The 20,650-nt window shown below is 39.3% G+C and overlaps 1 protein-coding gene across 1 annotated transcript in view; it reads left to right on the top strand.

Annotated features, from left to right (window-relative positions):
* The window catches only part of RAB2A (RAB2A, member RAS oncogene family), a 42,793-nt gene that overhangs the window by 11,866 nt on the left and 10,277 nt on the right, over positions 1–20,650 (top strand). Inside the window, exons 4-6 of the mRNA XM_066625384.1 lie at positions 1,753–1,835; positions 3,961–4,053; positions 6,064–6,175. Of these exons, the coding sequence (XP_066481481.1) occupies positions 1,753–1,835; positions 3,961–4,053; positions 6,064–6,175 (288 nt within the window). The remainder of the gene's footprint in view (positions 1–1,752; positions 1,836–3,960; positions 4,054–6,063; positions 6,176–20,650) is intronic.

The following is a 20,650-nucleotide window of genomic DNA, read 5'->3' as shown; positions in this document are numbered from 1 at the left end:
AAGACTGCTGGAGACCTTACATGTGTAGACATTCGCTAGTTTCTCCCTAGAAATAGAGTTCAAGAACTGTTCCCCTAACCTTTACAGTCATTGCAGGGTACCTAGAAGGTTGAACTGGAGAGCAAGATGTGTGCTAGAGACTTTCAGGCCAGGCAAAAGGCTGAAACTGGTTTCACGCATGATCTATGGCACCCTAATTACTAGAGGAAATTGGAAAATGTGACATTTTAATTTGAGGGTATGAAGATATTTCATACCACAAGTTAGCATTCCAGCTAACTATTCTGCAAACTTGCAGGGGTTCTTGCAAAGTTTTTTTAATATTTCGAAAACTTTTTGCAACCCACCAAAAATGGCTCATGACCCACTAGTGGGTCCTGACCTGCAGTTTAAGGAACACTGTTCTACGCAATATGTTTTTTAGTATCTTAAACTTTTTAAGTACCATATGCTTCATAGCTTGTATTTTTCTGTCACGTAAGACATTTTTTAAAAACCAGTGACATATGAAATAACTTTAAATTTACCTTTTTGTGATCACTAAAGGCCTTTTAGCCTGTGTGGCTTTTATTCTTCCTCCTAGAAAGAAGCAGGGGGCATAACGCATGTCTACATTCAGATGTATGTAAGCATTTTCAAAGCTTTGACCTTGAGCAACCTTTTATGTGGCAAAGTGAATCTTAATTATTTTTTACCATTTGAATCTGTTAATCACTAAATAGTCGGGACTTATTGGTAGTTTAGTGTGGGTGTTCTATTTTTGGCCTAATTATATCCAAAACTTAGTCATCAAGAGTCTTTAAGAAAAGGATGACCCTTAAGTTTAGATGAGATAAGGAAGACTAATATGGAAAACATAAATGTGGATTGTTGACTATCTCTTTGGAAATCTGAGATGTACTTAGAAGTACTGCTGAAAAAAAATCACACATTTAGCTTTTCATATGTTTTCTGGTGTATTTTATTTATGACAGTGAAGCTTTTTACATTATTTTGACAAGCATTCTATCAGGTGCCCAGGAAATTAATTAAATTTACAGCAGAATGAGATAAAATCAAATCTGAAACCATTTGGGTTCTTTTTTATAATAAAAATGATTGCTGAAAGAATTCCATCTGAAGACTGTTGAAAGCTGGCTGTGGCTTGATATAAGGGATAAAATCTGCATCCTTGGCCTTCCTACAACCTTTACACCAGCAGATGGTGGGCGTAAAGATGTCATTCATCATTTATTTACAATGGGCTTTATTTATTCTAGTGTCAACAGCTGCCCCAGGGAGGGAGTTATTGAATTCAAATGTGAAGCACTGGGTTATTTGCTTCCTTTCAGATTTGCCTTCAGAGCTTAGTTGCTAGGAGTCCATTCTGTGCTCTAATAATGATTCATGTATTGTGAAGCCATTCAGTAAATTGGGTTGTCAGGGATTGCCAAAAAAGGTTTAGAGGTCTTGTTCTTGATTTTTTTTTTTTTACCCTAATGGTTCTGTGCTAGAGACTTCTAATATGTGACTTTTCTTTTCCAGAATTAGGGAGATTTTGTCCTTTTCCTATAACTCTTTAAGTTTAGACTATTTGTCCTTTTCCTATAACTCTTTAAGTTTAGACTATTGCTTTCTGCACTTAAAAACATAGGCTGCAATCCTCTACATACTTACCTGAGAGTAGGTCCCCTTGAACTCAATGGGACTTATTTCTGAGTACACATTCATAGGATTAGGCTGCAAATGAACTATGAGTTTGTTTTCCTACAGGCTGGGCAGGAGTCCTTCCGTTCCATCACAAGATCATATTACAGAGGAGCAGCAGGTGCTTTATTAGTGTATGACATTACAAGGTGAGAATCTTTCAAATACGTGTCCAAAATATTTGAGATTCATGAAACTAGCTGTTTTTCTTGAAGACGTTTTTCCTATCAGTTGGTACGTAGTAACAGGTAAAATGGCTTCTACTAGGAGCTTGGGTTTTGGTCCTGACTTGGTTGGTGCGTGAAAGAAGGGGGGAGGCATGATGTTGAATGTTTGGGTTAAGGATGTTTCTGAAGTTTAGAAGGGTTAAATACTGCTGATGTCAAGGACACTGAGAGATAATTAGATTTTTTGTTAACTTGGTAAAATGTTGGAATAATTATGAGTGTACATGCACATAACGTTTGCTATGTGCAGGGATTTTGGATTTTTTATAGGCCCTGTTAAAGTGTGTCCTTTATTTTGGTGCAATTCCTGACCTGGAGTAGCTGGCTTTGTTTCATCAAGTTTTCTTTGTGTGTCTGCAGTTTTAATTACCTAAACTTATTTTAGTCTCTATCTGGCATATTCATGTCTGCTACAGAATCCTGGTTCTGTACATGTTTGGCAGTACATTCGTGTGCCGCTTAACGACAGGGCTCAGGACTGTGATCTCTCTCGTCAAGTGGTGCTTGACACAGTGCGGTCCCTCTGCAGGGAAGGGGATGCTCCACTCCCCTCCCCTCCGGAGGGACGTCTGAGCTTCTCAGAGGCAGTACACGTTTTATGCATGAAGCTGGAAATTGCTCAAGAGATACAATTTCCCTCAGCCTGAGCCTTGCAGAGCCAGCACTCAGACAGCACTAGTAACAGGCTCGGACAACCCTCTGGAGGGGAGCAGAGCTCCCCTCACTTTTGGAGGGTTGGGGTGAGTGCTCCCGATGACCATGTAACCGCACGTGGTCATTGGTCATGCGGTCCTGGCGTTAGCAGGCACTAAGGGGCTTACACCTGTATTATAGAATTGTTGTCTGGGAGAATCTGGGAGTCTTTGAGAATGATCTAGTGCAGCCGTCTGTACCAATGAAGGTTTTGTTTAGGACCCAATACAGGCATCCCCCCATATCCAAGGATTTGGTATCCACGGTATCACCTGTCTGCCCTCCCCAGCCCATTAACTTAGGTTTTCATTAGGAGCGGTCGAACCTTGGGTGTTTTTTGCTTAACCAAGGAACACTTTTGCTTAACTGAAGAACATGGCATGCAGGCAACCGTACTATTCTCCTCTAGTGTGCAGGCTGGTTCACTGCTTTTAATGAAAAACAAAGGTAGGGGGTGTAGGGGGCTATTTCCTGCATATTTCCCCATGTGTATGGTATCTGTATCCATGGCAGTGCCTGGAACAGAGCCCCCACACATAGAGGGACCTGACTATACTCTAAAAAACAAAATGTAATTACTGGAGACCAAAATAACATGATTTGTTGAAAAGAAAAAATGCTTGCTAAACCTCAAGTATCTGATTCAATATTTTTAATTATTCCGTCAAGGCTGTACAGTATCATCAACATGTTGACCTTGTAAACCACAGGGAGGCACCTGTATTCCTAAAAGTTATGCATCTTCCAGACCATAGGGTGCCCAGTGTAGAAACATGCTTTCAAATATTGATCATAAAATTCGTATAGATCAGAGGTTCCCAAACTGAGATATTGCAACACCCCAGCCAGGGAAGCCCTGTCTCTTTCACCTTAAGGGCAGGACGATGGTGAAGGCAGTAACATGCTGTGGGGGGACTAAAGGATTTTAAATTAAATTCAAATTTAATCTGGTTTATTTCTGAGAAAACATGCATAGAATTGTGCTCTACCTTTTTAAAGTTTGGCTTATACAGTATTTTCTTTATGACTGGTGATTGATTAAACTTTCTTTATTAATTTATAAACCACCTGGAATATTTTTATTGGTAGTAGTATTGTACATGGTGTGTGTGATCTAAAAGGCATGCACGGAGACAACATTAGAAGGAGAGGAAAGCAGGGAAAGATTAGGAAGAAGATGCAAATATTTCATATGTACTCAGTTGTAGTGTTGTGTGGGGTCTACGAGGTTGGGGAACAGGGAATACCAGCTAGTTAGGAAATGAAATGTTTTCAAAAAGGACAGCTTCTATAAAACTAATTCATGGTTTGTTTTTTTGCATTTTTTCTTGCTTGCAATTTGGTTCCTAACTAGGAGAGACACTTTCAACCATTTAACAACATGGTTAGAAGATGCTCGTCAGCATTCCAATTCCAACATGGTCATTATGCTCATTGGAAATAAAAGGTAAAACAACACTTTCTGAAGAAATGCAGTGTGCAGACAGTCTCACCAGTAAGAGTATCTGCCTGCTCCAGATGAAGAGCTGTAGGATCAAATAGTCTTCTTAATTTGGATACGTGATTGGTTTTATAAGTTTATAAGTATATTCTTTAGTTGGTTATATGTGAAGGTTGTCTTCTATGAGCAAGGAGGGAGAGGCGGTTTTGGCTAGTCTTGTTCCTCACAGAACCCTCAAGCACGTATTTGGAGATCACAGGGAGCTGCAGAGGGAAAGGGTCTGTTAGTGAAAATTGTGGAGATGAGGTTTTTTCCACTTGCAGAATAAGAACTTAGGATGCAACCCTATCTTTGTTTCTGAGATAAAAATGTTTAACTTCAGATTATACATGATTATTGCAATGGAGCCTTGTGTGGCACAGAGTGGTACGTTGCAGTACTGCAACCAAGAACTCTCCCCGTGACCTGAGTTCAATCCCAGTGATCTCGGGTAGCCGGCTCGAGGTCGACTCAGCCTTCCATCCTACCGAGGTTGGTAAAATGAGTACCCAGCTTGCTGGGGAAAGGTAATATGACTGAGGTACGCATTCGCAAACCACCCTGCTTATAGTCTGCCAAGAAAGCGTTACGGAAGCGACGACACCCTAAGGGTCAGTAATGACTCAGTGCTTGGAAAGGGGACCTTTCTTTTCTATTGCAATGGAACTCGCAGTTTAGTTGGAAGGTTGTAGAATGCTTTTTGTTGGTTCACTGCACTTGTAAACAGTTATCTTGGTTTTTGTTCTTACCGTTTATACAGTACCAGTGGGCCCCTGTATCCGTAGATCTAGTATCCATGGTTTCACTTATCCATGGATCCAGGGCAGCCCCCCACAACCCTCCCCGCCCCTTACAAGTACCCTTGTTTACTGTAGGAGTGCTCACAGTGCAGGTGTTTCCTGCTTAACTTTCTTCCGTAACTGAAGAACCAAATGTGCAGGCAATCAGCCTGCATGCTAGAGGGTGAGTAACAGGAAGCAGGAGTTTCTGCTTCCTGTTAGTCTCTCTGTAGTATTCAGGCTCATTGCCTGCATGCAGTTCAGGTTCGTTGCTTGTGTTTGCCAGCAGAAGTTATTTTCCACTGGCATCTTCCCCTTTACCTCCATTCAGATGTCTGAATGGTACCCCCTTAGATAGGTCATGCTTGTGCAATTGCATAATTGTACATGGTGGCCCTGCATCATCTTATCGTATAAGTTATGCAAGCAGTGTAGGTGTTTCCTGGGGCTGCCAATATGGAAGCTTTTTATGCAGTAGATCATGTGATGCATAGCTAATGTATATATATCACTGTAGTTGGATGGGACCTCAGTCATGCAGAAGTGATCTTTGACTACAAGTGCTTGTTCAACATGGCTTATGAAATGGGCCTTGGTAAAAAGTTTGATAGCAGTTGACTAGGCAGTCGATTTTATGTATATTGAATGTTGCTAAAAAGTAATACAAATTCATTCAATCACATACATTTTCTGGTCATGATCTTCTGTCCGTGAACAGGTAAACTGCTTTAAAAAAGCTATTTCACAGAGTAATATTTATAGACACATGTTCTGAGAAAAGTAGATGGGAATGTTTAATTTCCTGCAGTTTGTCCAATGAGATAGAAAAAATCATGGAAATGGCAGCTGGGATTGTGTCCGAAGAACTGCCAGAGGTAACTGCTCTTAACAAGTGGAAATGAACTTAGAATTGATGAATGTGTTGGAGAGTCACACTGATGGTTCAGTGTGGAGAAGCTTCTGGAGTGCTCTATACTTTCCTCCCTCAATACCAGTTTTTAATCAGAAAGAGTGAATATATTACTCTTTAATTTGCTTGAAATTTACATAAGGGTGTATATTTTAGATTAAGTAGTATGCTTTGGGCATACATGCTGAAATATCTAAACATTCTGCCATAAAATTGTATTATCTGGAGGTGTTTGTCTACATAAGCATGCCTGTTGTATTATGAATAACTCTTGTTTGGTTATCTTAGTGATCTAGAATCTAGAAGAGAAGTGAAAAAAGAGGAAGGAGAAGCATTTGCACGAGAACACGGTCTTATCTTTATGGAGACATCTGCCAAAACTGCTTCCAACGTAGAAGAGGTAATTCTGTGAAATTACTTGATATGACCATCTACTAATAATTCAGATCACAGAGGTTCTCACTGAAGTTTGAAGTTGTCACATAAATATTCTACCTATGGCACCAAATCTCTCTAGATCCAGTCAAAAACTGTGGAGTCTCATTCTTCTGTGGGTCAGTACAAAATCCCACAGAACAAGTTCTGTGTGTGGGCTGCTCTCAACTTATGTGGGGGTTCTGTTTCTGATTAAAAGGTGCACGTATCAAAAGTGCATATATGAAAACTTACTTTCTCATAGGAAACAGTGGAATTGGTATGGGTTAGGGGCAGCTGTTACCAAACTTACCACGGTCATGCCACCTTTCTTTCATGGTAGCTTTCCTAGCTCCCCTGGGTGCCGCCATCTTGGATTGTGTGAGATCTTGCACAATCCAAGATAGTGGTGCCTGTGAGAGTCAGGAAGAAAAGGCTGCTGGGGGCATCTGTGGCACCCTTGTAGGCTTGCCATGTTAGCATCGAGCACCGCAGCACACAGTTTGGGAGTCACTGGGAGGGGAGAAGTCAGCGAGCACTCATGTTGGCAACTGGAGATTACAGAGGGTGCCTACTGGGAGTGGGACAGTGAGGCTGCCAAACGAATGCCTCAGTTTGTTGCCTTGGGTGTGTTTGTGAAGTAGGATAATGATGCCTTGCATGGCTTTCGTTCCCCCCTCCTCCCCTGCAAGATTACTTGGTAGTACTGCATAGCTAAGAGCACATTTCTAGTCACATTGGAGCTATGTTTGGTATTTAGATCGTCTTTGTTTAAGATAGTCAAAGCACTCTCGATTTTAAATTGAATCCATCTGTAAACCACGTAACTGTCAGGAGTTAGAATGGTATCAATCTCCTCTTTGCTCTCTGCTCCTCATTTCCATTTGCTTCTCAAACTCAATAAAACTTGGTGGGAAAACGCTTCTTTGTGAGAGACTAGTCACTCCTTCATATCTTCTGATTCTGGCTCATCAAGACCCACTTTCTTATTCAAGCTCACAATGTTTTCTCTGGTCGTAGATAGGTCAGTTGCACCACTGAGACCACAAAGAGTCACTCACTAGATATTGGCATTGTTTTCTTCTAACCCCATTCATACAGGAACAACTAACAGCCTCCTTTTCCTCACCAACAAACATAATAAAGTCATAATGTTAAAATGACTTCCATAAACTTTTAACAGTCATGCCCCTGTTATTGTTAACTTTTAATGCTGTCATGAAGGCTTTCTAGAGGTAATAAGTCTTAAACATGCTAATCATACACTGATCCTTTGCTGGATGAGGAACATGGTGTGTGTGTGGGGGGGGGAGATAAATGTTTTTGTAAAGATCTTGAATGGAACAGGGATTACTGGGGGCATTGTCATCAGGAGTATGTTCTTAAAGGGAAAGACTCACCTCACTGCAATAATAGTGCAACTCATCTTTAAGCTTAGACACAAGATAGTCAAAGGAAAAAATGACTCACCCCCTTAATGTCTGCGAAGAAACAAATCAGTAAAAGATTTTTAACATTTTGAGAACACAGTGGTTTGCAAAGTGATAGACTGGTTTTAGCTTGTAGACTTCTTTGGTGCTACGCTGGAGAGTAAAATTTAGCAGCTCTTAGAGGTCTTGAACCTGGGTATCATTTTCTGCTCCTGAGAAATGTATGTTTGTGCTGGTGTTTTTTGTGTAGTTTCCCTTTATTCCCCTTAGTGTGCCCATAAACCCTAAGCGGCCACCGCATTAGCAGAGGCAGCCTCCCTACTCATTTTGATGTTGTGGTAGCCGTATCTTTGCTGCAAGTTAGTCAAGTAACTGGAGCTGTCTGTGAATGGCTTCATAGGACATTCTTAGTTTTTTCAGTTCTTTGTCTATTTCATGGACTTTTTCCTGGGCCAGGTACATGGTGACTGGTATGGTGTGATGATTTTGATCCTCTAGCCCAGGGGTGGTCAAGCTTTCAACTTTAGGAATCCTAGATCAATGATTCTCACAACTTTTAGACTGGGACCCACTTTGCAGAATGACAGACTGTCCAGGACCCACCAGAAGTGATGTCATCAACCTGGAAGTGATGTCACGGCCGGAAGTGACATCATCAAGCAGGAAGTGACATTGCTTTTCTTACCTGGTAGTTCATAAACTGCAAATGACGAGAAAATAGTCCAGCTCAGAAACTTGTTTCAATTCTCACTGCACCCCCCCCCAATTGCTACCTAGCATTCCACCTGTTCACTGTATTAAAGGGAGAGTATCTCATGGTGTTTTATTAGCTTTTATTGGGTTATTTCTCAGCCATTTTCCAATAGCAAAGTATAAGCAGAAAAAACTTATTTAAACCTTGACACATATTTAAACCTATTTAAACCTTGACACATATTTAAACCTCCTGCTGAGATTTAAGTGCCTGGAGGGGAGTGGGAAGGGCAGAGTTTAGGCTGAACGGAAGTGGGAAAAGAGGGGGGATTAAAAATACCCCCACTTCAGGGACCTGCTGAGGTTAAAGTTCCCGGAGGGTGTGGGAAGGGCAGGGCTTTGGCTGGATGCAAGTGAGGGGGGAAAGAGGGAGGAATAAAAATGCCCTCACTTCTGAGATCTGCTGAGGTTTATGTGCCTGGAGGGGGGTAGGAAGGGCAGGGCTTGGGCTGAATGGGAGTGGGGGGCTGGATCACAGGGCAGAACTTGAGCTGGGAGGAGGTGGTTAAAGAGAAAGCAGAACAAACAAGAAACATGCCCCCCATTCGCAGGGAGAGATTGCAACCCATCTCAAGATAACCCAGCAACACTCCCTGAAGACACAGCAGACACACTCACTCCTGTGCGCCTGTGCAATCCGCTCCTTTGCTCCTGGGAGGAGCTTTGAGTACACATAGGCAAGTTGGGGCAAAGGCAGTCCTAACTTCAAAGATGACTGCCTGCCCTGTTTGCCTGCCTCCAAGATGGCATCGCACTTACACAGAAAGCTTAGGCAAAGGCAGTTCCGGCTTCCAAAATGGCTGCCTACCCGGTTTCCAGCCTCCAAGATGGCGTCGCACATACACAGAAAGCTTAGGCAAATGCAGTTCCAGCTTCCAAGATAGCGCCGGCTGCCTAATTTGCCAGTTTCCAAGATGGCGGCCCGCATCTTTCTGTGACCCACTTGACCTCAGGTGGGTCGCGATCTACAGTTTGAGAAACCGTGTCCTAGATCTTTAACAATTGTGTAGCAGAGGGAATTTCATCATTTCTGTGAGATGACAAGTGGCAAATGCTGAAATTCCTTCTTCTATACAATTGTTAAACAGTCCAAGATCCCTAAAGTTGAAAGCTTGCCCACCCCTGCTCTAGCTACATGCTCAGCATTTGCTCCGTGAGCCCCATTATGGAGCTTCTACCATAAAGGGTCATCTTTGAGCTTGTAGCTGTCTCAACTGAGCAGATTTCTTTATCTTGATGTATTGTCTCAAATTGTACGATTCATAATGTCCTGTAAGCCAAACTTGCAGCTGACATCCAAGACATACTCCCCTCTCAGATAATCGCGTTCAGTTTAACATCCATTGTAATGAATTTTCTTGCCACCTTCACTCTTGGTTCCCATGCAACACAGATAGAAACTTTCCAGGCATGGTTTCTCAATGAAAGGTGTGCCAAATCTTCCATCTTAATCATGCTATTTCAAAAAGGAGCCTGCGCACTTCCTATCTTAATTTGTAAATCACATTATTTCAAAAATTATTTCAAAAATGTGAAAAGTCTGTATAAATCGAGAGCTACCAGTATCTCATTAATTTCTTCTCAGACTAAATGTGTAGTTTTGGAAAAAGAGTGTGCAAAATGCTATTGTGACTAAACTTAAAATAGTTAAACTAAATTTATGACTGTAATGTTAGATAATTTGATGTAATTTCTTATAATACAAATGGACTTGGCTCACCAGCTAAAAGATATAGGATTATGAGGACTATTAAAAAATTGGGAGCAGATGTATTGCTGTTACAGGAAACGCACCAGAAGAAGGGAAAAAAAGAGATTATGAAACATCTCTTACGTGATCAATACACTGCAAATGGGACAAATAAAGCTAGGGGCGTGGCAATAATCTTTATGAAAAATTCAAAGTGATGGACCAGATGGCAGACTCAGAAGGCAGATACATTATAGTGAGATGGAAGTTAGAAAACAAATTATTGACTATACGTTCTTATTATGCTGGTAACACTGGCCAAGCAAAATTTATGCAAAAGATGCTAAGAGAGGTGAAAAAATTTGCTTGGGGAGAAATTATTTTGGGAGGTGATACAAATTGTATTTTAAATCAAATAGATACAACAGCAAGAAATAGAAAGGTGTCAAGTGAGGGAATTAAAATTGGGAAATTAATGAAGAGAGTAGGGTTAATTGATGCATGGAGATATTTAAATCCTAGAGAGAGATTTTACATATTCTTAAAAATATGCTACTTATTCAAGAATTGATCATCTTTTCATTTCAGAAAATTTGGCTTCATATTTAGATAAAATACAAGTTGCTCCAATCATGATCTCTGACCATGTGCCAATAAAACTTTCTTGGACTAACAGAGAATAAATCCAGAATTTGGAGATTAAGTTCTAATATATGTTTAAATATAGAGATTATTGGAAAAATAAGGGAGGAAATAAAAATCTTTTATTTAATAAATGATAAGGAATTAAACCTGCATTGCTATGGGACATTTTAAAAACTGTTCTACAGGGAAAATTTATTATGGAAAGTTCTAGATTAAAGAAAGAAAGATTGTAAGAACAATTGAAGAATAAAATTTGTTAGATTAGCATAAAAAACAAGGATCAAATAAGGTATGTAATGAATTAATAAAAGCTAGAGCTGAATTAGAGGCACAATGCATTAAAGATTCAGACAACTATGAATCATTTAAAGAGAAATTATTATGAATATGGGAATAAAAATACTAAATTGTTGTTGTACGCAGTAAAAAGGAAAGCAATTTAAAAGGCAATTTTGTCTGTGAAAACGAGAGAGGGCATAGTAGTAAATTCACAACAACAAATAGTAACTACATTTATGGAATACTATAAGAATTTGTATGAAACAGAAATAACATCAGATAGAAATACTAAAAAATGTGTAAACTCACTAAGTTAACCAAATTTTAGAAAAACATAAAGAACAACTTAATTCTCCAATAACAATAACAGAAATAAAATTAGTGATAAAAAAAACTTTAAAAAGGAAAACCACCAGGCTGTGATGGGTTCACAGCAGATTTTTATAAAATTTGGGAAGAGAAAGTTATAGAACACCTCCTAAAACTATTTAATTCAATTTTGGAAGGTGGAGAAATACCAGAGTCTTGGAGATTAGTTGGCAACCTTCAGTCTTGAATGACTGGTATCGCGCTCTGAATGGTGGTTCTGGCACAGCATCTAGTGTGACTGAAAAGGCCGATTCGGGAGTGACAATCCCTTCCACACCGGGAGCAAGTGCAGTCTGTCCCTGGTCTGTCTCCCTGGCTATGGGCCTTCCTTCTTTGCCTCTTTGCCTCATTCTGTTGGCCAAGTGTCTCTTCAAACTGGAAGAGGCCATGCTGCACAGCCTGCCACCAAGCGGGTCGCTCAGAGGCCAGGGTTTCCCACCTCTTGAGGTCCACTCCTAAGGCCTTCAGATCCCTCTTGCAGATGTCCTTGTATCACAGCTGTGGTCTACCTGTAGGGCGCTTTCCTTGCACGAGTTGTCCATAGAGGAGATCCTTTGGGATCCGGCCATCATGCATTCTCACGACATGACCAAGCCAACGCAGGCGACTCTGTTTCAGCAGTGCATACATGCTAGGGATTCCAGTTCATTCCAGGACTGTGTTGTTTGGAACTTTGTCCTGCCAGGTGATACCAAGGATGCGTCAGAGGCAGCGCATGTGGAAAGCGTTCAGTTTCCTCTCCTGTTGTGAGCGAAGAGTCCATGACTCGCTGCAGCACAGAAGTGTGCTCAGGATGCAAGCTCTGTAGACCTGGATCTTGGTATGTTCCGTCAGCTTCTTGTTGGACCAGATTCTCTTTGTGAGTCTGGAAAACGTGGTAGCTGCTTTACCGATGCGTTTGTTTAGCTCTATATCAAGAGAGTGTCAGAGATTGTTGAGCCAAGGTACACAAAGTCATGGACAACCTCCAGTTCATGCGCAGAGATTGTAATGCAGGGAGGTGAGTCCACATCCTGAACCATGACCTGTGTTTTCTTCAGGCTGATTGTCAGTCCAAAATCTTGGCAGGCCTTGCTAAAACGAATCATGAGCTGCTGGAGATCTTTGGCAGAGTGGGTAGTGACAGCTGCATCATCGGCAAAGAGGAAGTCACGCAGACATTTCAGCTGGACTTTGCTTTCAGTCTGGAGAGGTTGAAGAGCTTTCCGTCTGATCTGGTCCGGAGATAGATGCTTTCTGTTGCAGTTCCAAAGGCCTGCTTCAGCAGGACAGCGAAGAAAATCCCAAACAAGGTTGGCGCAAGAACACAGCCCTGCTTCACTCAGCTTCAGATGTCAAAGGGGTCTGATGTGGAGCCATCAAAGACAACAGTGCCCTTCATGTCCTTGTGGAAAGACTGTCCTTGTGGAAAGACTGAGCAACCTGGGTGGACATAGAATCTTGGCCGTCCCTGCTGACCAGGTCGAAAGCCTTCGTGAGATCTGTGAAGGCTATAAAGAGTGACTGTCGTCGTTCCCTGCATTTCTCCTGCAGCTGTCTAAGGGAGACTACCGTATCGGTAGTGGACCTGTTGGCTCGGAATCCGCACTGCGATTCTGGATAGACACTCTCTGCAAGTACCTGGAGCCTCTTTAGTGCAACTCGGGCAAACAGCTTTCCTTCAACGCTGAGGACAGAGATGCCGCGGTAGTTGTTGCGGTAGAGTCTTGGAGGACAGCTAGACTAATAGCATATTAGTCATGGATCAGCTATTATTGGATCAGCTGATAGCTAGTCCATGACTATTGGATAGTCATGGACTAGCTATTATTGGATCAAAAAAAGATCCAATGCTCCCATCATCGTATAGACCAATCACATTGCAAAATCAGGATCAAAAGATTTTTTTCATCAATATTCGCACAAAGACTAAATAGTCTTATTGCTAATTACATGCGTACAGATCAATATGGATTTATGCCAGGAAGACAAATGAAGGATGCTATTCATAGAGTTTTGAATGTAATACATATAGCTAATAAAACTCAGAAATTAGCAATACTTTTGCTAGATGCACTTAAAGCTTTTGATTGTGTAGAATGGCGGTATATGTTTGATTTATTAGGAAAAATGAATATGGGTGAAAATTTTATTAAAATGTTAAACTATACATAGGGGCAGGGGCCACAGTACTTATTAACAGTATAGAATCAGATAAATTTACTCTTTTTAGAGGGACAAGACAAGGTGACCCTTTATCCCCAGTAATGTTTGCACTGACAATTGAGCCGCTTGCAGCAGAAATAAGAAACAGTGAAAATATTAAAGGACTAATGTTTAAAAACAGGCATCATAAAATAAATCTGTATACTGACGATATGTTTTTGGAAGACCCATTAAAAAGCATAAATTCATTGAAACAAATACTGGAAGACTATCGTTATTATACAGGCTTAAAAATGATCAAAAATCTAAGTTATGTTTAAATATGACTATAGTAGAACAAAAAGAAATTGCAAAAATGTCTCAATTTGACTTACGTTATTCGAGTTTTAAATATTTGGGAATATGGGTAACAAAAAATGTAAATCAATATTTAGAAATTATAAACAACTATTTCAATTTATAAAGGTGAAAATGAAGACCTGGATTAGATTAAATTTATCGATGTTAGGTAGAGTAGCATTAATTAAAGCATATCTTCTACCAAAATTTTTATGCCTATTTCAAAATATACCTTTACAATCAGATATTAAAAAATTAAAAGTATGGCAAAAAATGTGGTTAAGTTTATTGCAGGAACAGGGAAGAAAATAAGGTTTATAAAGAGGTTAAATATGGTCATAGTGCAAAAGGAGGGTTAGGAATACCGCAACTGGAAAAATATTGTGAAGCTTTCCAATTAAATCAAATTACCAAATTTATGCAGATAGAAGAAACTCCTGATTGGGTTGAGATGGAGGAAGATGGAGAAATTGGTATAGTTAATATATGTGTGTGTGTGTGTGTGTGTGTGTGTGTGTGTGTGTGTGTGTGTGTGTGTGTGTGTGTCCTTGCTCCCTTAGTTAGGTCCCTTTGAATCTAACCAAAGGTTAGATCCCTTTGTTAGATCATCCAAATTTCAAATTCCAGGAGAAATATATGCAATTTAAGCATTGGAGACAAATTGGAATTTATAGAATTAGAGATTTATTTAAAGCAGGGAAACCAATTACAACCAGACAATTAGAAAACAAGTCAAATAAGAACTAATTGGCTACAAATAAAACAAGTAAAGAGTTTTGTGATGCAACTATATAAAGAATTTGGCCCTATGAGACCATTAACAGAATTTGAACAATATTGTATAGAAGAAAATAAACATAATAGAAAAGGATTAACTTCATTAATATATAGAAATATTATTGAGAGAGAATATGGAAAGGGTATGGGAGTTAAAATAACTTGGGGGGAAAATTTGAATATTGATGTATCAGAGGAAGTATGGATGGGAATTGGACCAAATACCCCTATAAATCAATATTGGCTAGAATGAAAGAAATGGTTTTAAAGGTAGTTCATAGATTACATTTGTACCCCACAAAATTGCATAAAATTAATGGGGATATATCAGATATGTGTTGGAGGAATTGCGGACAAAAGGGTACATTGGAACATATGTGGATTTTTTGTCCTAAAATAGAAAAATATTGGCAGGAAATAATCACGTGGATAGAAGCTTTGACTAATCAAAAAATAATTGGGAATGAAAAAGTTATTATTTTCCTTATTCACTGGGGAAAATGAGAAGTTGACTAATAAAAAATTAATTGCAAATCTTATTGGACTAGCAAGGTGTGAGATTGCAAAAAGCTAGAGAAATACCGAAGATATTACATTACAGAGATTTTTGAATAGGACCTGGCAAATAGTTACTATGGAAAAATTGACCAATAAGGTCAGAATATATAGAGGAGAAATAAATGATCAATTTATGAAAATATGGCAGCCCTTGTTAACATATAGTGCTGAGTTGGATAGGAAGAACGATGTGGAAAGTGGTCTGGATTGTTGTTCTTTAATTTTTTAGGTAATGATATTGTATACAAAATTGTTGCCTCGGGAGATCAAGGCATTTCCTTTCACTTTGAACTTGGGTTCTTAGATATGTTAATATATACTAAACCTTCTGTCCTCCTGAATGTTTTGGGAAGTCTTGTGGGTTTATGGGAAAAATGGGTCTTCAGTCAGTGATTAGTGTTTTTTGCTGAAACGCCAATGTCTTTTGACCTTGAAAAGAAGAGTAATGTGGAAAATGGAAGAACCTATTTATATGGTCATCTTAAAGATTCCTTTTGTTCTAATTACAAAATGTTGTACTTGATGCTTAAAATAATAAATTTAAAAAAATATTAAATTTGACAGAAAAACAAAACAAAAAAAAACTTAAAATAATTTAACTTCCAGATTCCGATTTAGCAGAGTCAAAAAGCAAACTTTTGGGCGTGTAAAGTTTCACTGAATGACTGAAATGTGAACCGAACCCTGCAGCCTTTCATTCTTAGTTCTCCCTCAATCTATTTCAGAGCTAGTAAGAGGTAATAGTATATTGGAACAGAGTAGTGAAACAACTTTGTAAGTGAAACAAAACAAAAATTTTTGTAGGGGGAAGGTGTGTGTGGTTTGTTGTTGTTTTTTTTGGAGAAAATGAAAGAATTACTGGTGCTTTAAGGTCCAAAAAAAGAAAAAAAAACTAGAAATAGTGGCTTTAGTAATTACTGTTACTGCTTCTTCTAAGAGAAAGATACTAAATAGGGAATGTTAAACTGAAATGGCTAAGAGGGTCAAATTCTCTGCCCAATGAACAATTGGGGGACCACATTCACAATTTTTTCCACAGAATCCTACATGGAGTTTTGTTTTAATTAGATGCCACAGCTCCCCAATTCTCTGATCTCCTCTTTCTTGGAGTCAACAAGTTACTTAATATAAGTTACACTGTATAATTTATTCTGATCAAACTAATGTGAAAGCAATATTTCTTATTAGTGTGCTTCTTACCATTTTTGGTTATCTTCCTGCATTTCACAGATCCATCTTTCTGTCCACCCTTTAGGCCTTTTCCTGCTATCTCTAGAATTAAGCTGTACGCTTTAGGTAGTTTGTTTAGACAATCTTTTACTAAAATGTAATCTGACCTCTGGTAATGTTGTCTAGACTACTTGAACTTCGCCTTTTATTGGCCTTCCCTGCTGACCATATTTTGTATCACTTAGGAATAAGCTTGCTAAAATACCTCCTTCCCTATTGCAACTTCACCCATTCTTAAATCTTTACTTCTTTTCACTCTCTGTGAACTTTAGGCTCTACATTAATTCATTAATTTTTTTTATTAAAAAAAACACTAATATCAACCTATTATGAAGACTCTTACAGCCCAATCCAAACTGTGTGTTTTGCTGGCAGAATGTGCATTCTGCTGGTGGAAGTGCCACTGCATCAGTATGTGCAGCGAGTTTGTCAGTGCGCTTGGCTTGCAGCTATGTACACAGGCTGGTGGAGAGGCCTTCCACCACCAGCACTGGTAAGTTGGTGGCAGGGACAGGAAGGGGGAGAAATGAGCGGGAGTGTCTGAGTAGGTAGGAGTGGGTGAGAGGCAGAATGGAGGAGGAAAGGTGATTCGTGATGATACCAGCATGCACCAGGATCCTAACCCTTGTTCCCACTCCCTTATTCTCCTATGCCAGCAGAATAGTTGGTACAGATCCAAGAAGACCCATTTAGGTAGCCAAGTCTTACTCCAAGGTATGGGAACTTTTGTTCCCTTACCTTGAGGAAACCCCCAGACTACCCCTTCATCACATGCAGTGTGCACTCTTTTGGCATGGCTGTACTGGTGGAGGGGGATTTAATTAGGATTGGGCAGTTAAACTAGTAAACATATAAAACAGTCTTAAACTTTGAACTCAGGACCTTTCTAAATTTCCTCTACATTTTGAACCCCGCAGTCCACCAGCAGCCAATTTCTCAGCAGGTGAGACTATAGAATTCAGTATGCTGCCATATACTTTGGGATTTGTTGATTGGGTCACTAATCAAATTGGGTCATTAGCAAAGAAATGGTTATGTTGTGTTCTGTAGAAGAGGAGCTATTGTGATTGAAAGCTTCTATGTGTTTTGTATCTTGCTTTCATGGTCCTTTCATGTTCCTTATAGCAGCTTGAATTGCAATGTCAAATCTCTGCCACTAGAAGGAAATTATTACCCATTTCTGCCTGGCCCACAGGTGTACACATTTGGTTCCTGTTGCTTATATGCTACATTGGGCAGAAATTGCTTAATTTGTGTAGTGTCATCAATGTGCATTCATTTATATTGTGTGAAAAAGTCAGCCTTGAGGAGGCTTCTGTGACTGCCCACCATCACAGGATACAGTGCATGCCCCATTGCCATGACTGCATTTGTGATGGAAAGTTGGATAGGATGGGACCCTTTGTTTAATTACCGCAGGTGCCTAAAGGCTGTGTCACTGGCTTTGTCCCTTCCATTCTGGAACTTTACATTCTCCCTTCCTCCATGCTAGATGACTTGTGCCTTCCCCCAAAGGAAAGTGTGTTCTCAGTTTCTCTGATTTAGATGACATTGCTGCAATATTTAAATAACAATGTTTTAACCTCTCAATCTTGTATGATGCCGATGGTGTGATCCACAAATGTGCTCTGTTTTTGACAAGCCTGCACTGATTGTGAATAAGAAAACAATTCTTAATTTTTTTTTACAGTAAATGTTAGAAATTACAGTGGTAAAACTTTTCTTCTATAGTGGTTCAAATTATGGAGCAGTATAAATCTAAATTAATGGTGATAAATTGTTACCACCAGGTGGCAGCATGTTACATGAAGAGAACTTGGTAATCTGAATACTTCTATGTTATCCAAGGGGAATGTGTTCACTTTTTACTATAGCTGATGTTGAAATAGCATACAATTTTGAGAAAAATCAGACTATTTGTTTATAAATATTATGCAAATTTGCTAATTTTTTCTGTTTTATTAAGGCAAGTAACATCTCAGTGCTAGAATCAATAATAATTATATATTTTGTATCCTTAGTAAGATACAGGATTATTGGAACTGAAATAGTTGTAGTTTAAATTGCTTAATAGTTGATATTAAAGGCACAAATGTATATAAACGGCCTTATATTGAGACAGACCATTAGTGTATTTAACCAGTGTTCTAGCCTGACAATAGCTGTACAGTATCTCAGGCTATCTTTCCCAGCTTTGCTCCCTGAGATTTTTATTTTTTAGAATGTATAGTTACTCATAAATGATAACAAGGTGACTAACAGCAACTAAAATATACAATAAAACATATTCAGCATAAAAATACATAAAACTCAGAAAACATAATTAAGCAGTGTAATAGAAGCTTAAGAAGACTGTCCACCAACTTTAAATAACACAAAACTGCCTTCTGTGAATAACAGCATCCTTCCATAAAGCATACCTAGCCACCACACAGATGTAAACAAAAAACGAATTGTCCCAACTTGCTAGGATTTAATCAATGATTACTTTTAATCCAAATTTTAATTTGGATTTAAAATTTAATTTGGAAATTGCAGAAATGGATGTATTAACAGAAAGAATGAAGGATAAAGATTTAGATAAAATAAGATATTGGAAGCCAATTGGATAGATAATGTTAGATAAATAGTATCAATTGAGTAGATTAAGGGCCCAATCCTATCCAACTTTCTAGCTCCGGTGCAATCACAATACAGCCATGAGGTAAGGGAACAAGAGTTCCCATACATCGAGGAGGCCTCTGTGACTGCCTCCCCACCATAGGATGCAGTGCATGCCTCATGGGCACAACTGCACCAGCACTGGGAAGTTGGATAGGATTGGGCCCCAAGTTAAGTATTTTAATGATATATGTGGTGACGATTTATATGGATAAATTTGTTTAGTTTTAACTTGTTGTAAAAATTTTGTTTTAAAATGCATTTTGTGACCCAGTGGCCAATATCCTTTTGTGTAACCTGTGTAACCCTACACCTAAGTTTATCCCATTTCCCTGCCCCATATCTGTAATAAATAAATAAATAAAAATTTATTTTGAATTTTAAAAATGATTATGGGAAGGATAGAGTGGATAGAGAGATGCTCTTTTCCCTCTCACACAATACCAGAACCAGGGGACACCCACTAAAACTGAGTGTTGGGAGAGTTGGGACAGACAAAAGAAAATATTTATTTACTCAGCGTGTAGTTGGTCTTTGGAACTCCTTGCCACAGGATGTGGTGATTGCATCAGTCCTAGATGCCTTTAAAAGGGGATTGGACCAATTTCTGGAGGAAAAATCCATTACGGGTTACAAGCCATGATGCATATGTGTAACCTCTTGATTTTAGAAGTGGGTTATATCAGAATGCCAGTTGCAAGGGAGGGCACCAGGATACAGTTCTCTTGCTGACTTGTGTGCTCCCTGGGGCATTTGGTGGGCCACTGTGAGATACAGGAAGCTGGACTAGATGGGCCTATGGCCTGATCCAGCGGGGCTGTTCTTATGTTCTTGTGTTCTGAATGCAAGGCATGAGCTCTACAGTGAGCTTTGTCTTCCTTCTCAAGAATATGAGTTTGTTTACCTGTTACGGGGACTCGTACTCAAAATGTTGTTAGAGTTAAAGATAGAAGCAAATGTGCCAATGTTGTTAGAGTTAAAGATTGAAGCATATTTTAACAGTTGAAAATAGACTGAAACTGTGCATATTCAATAAGCATCAGGAAGAACAAGAATTAAGCTGATTTTTAACTCGGTGGAGCTCAGGCATTCATTTTTTTTTTTGTTTCAGTAATTTTCCCACAGAAATGCGACTTTTTAGTACTTAATGTTCAGAAATACGGTTTGCTTATTAAAATTATTACATGCTTATGAAATCATTCAGGTAGCTATAAATCAAAATAATAGTCTGAGCACTACTAGGCCAAAGCTTTCTTCATAAGTTATTTGAAAGAAATTGATATTTTGTTCAAGCCAATGAGGCTGCTTGTTAGGTTTAATATTATCCATTGTGTTGACTAAAGAGATTGTATTGTCCTGACCATGAGTTCTGCTTGTTCAGTAGCTTCCTCCTTTTACTCATATAGCACATTTTCCTGTCATAGAATAAGATGGGAAACTCCTGCACATATGGGGCTTCAAATAGGCCTGTGGTTTTCAAACTCCTAGGGAGCAGCCTCCCGGGAGTGCGGGGAGCCCTGTGCGGCTGTCCGCAGGGCTCTCTGAAGCTTCACAAGTGAAAGGGGAGCGATCGCGTACCCAAGTC

This window comes from Tiliqua scincoides, chromosome 4 (genome assembly GCF_035046505.1).
Source record: "Tiliqua scincoides isolate rTilSci1 chromosome 4, rTilSci1.hap2, whole genome shotgun sequence".
Lineage (NCBI taxonomy): Eukaryota > Metazoa > Chordata > Lepidosauria > Squamata > Scincidae > Tiliqua > Tiliqua scincoides.
Note: the sequence above shows the minus strand (reverse complement) of the source record. Positions and strands in the feature narration are given on the sequence as shown.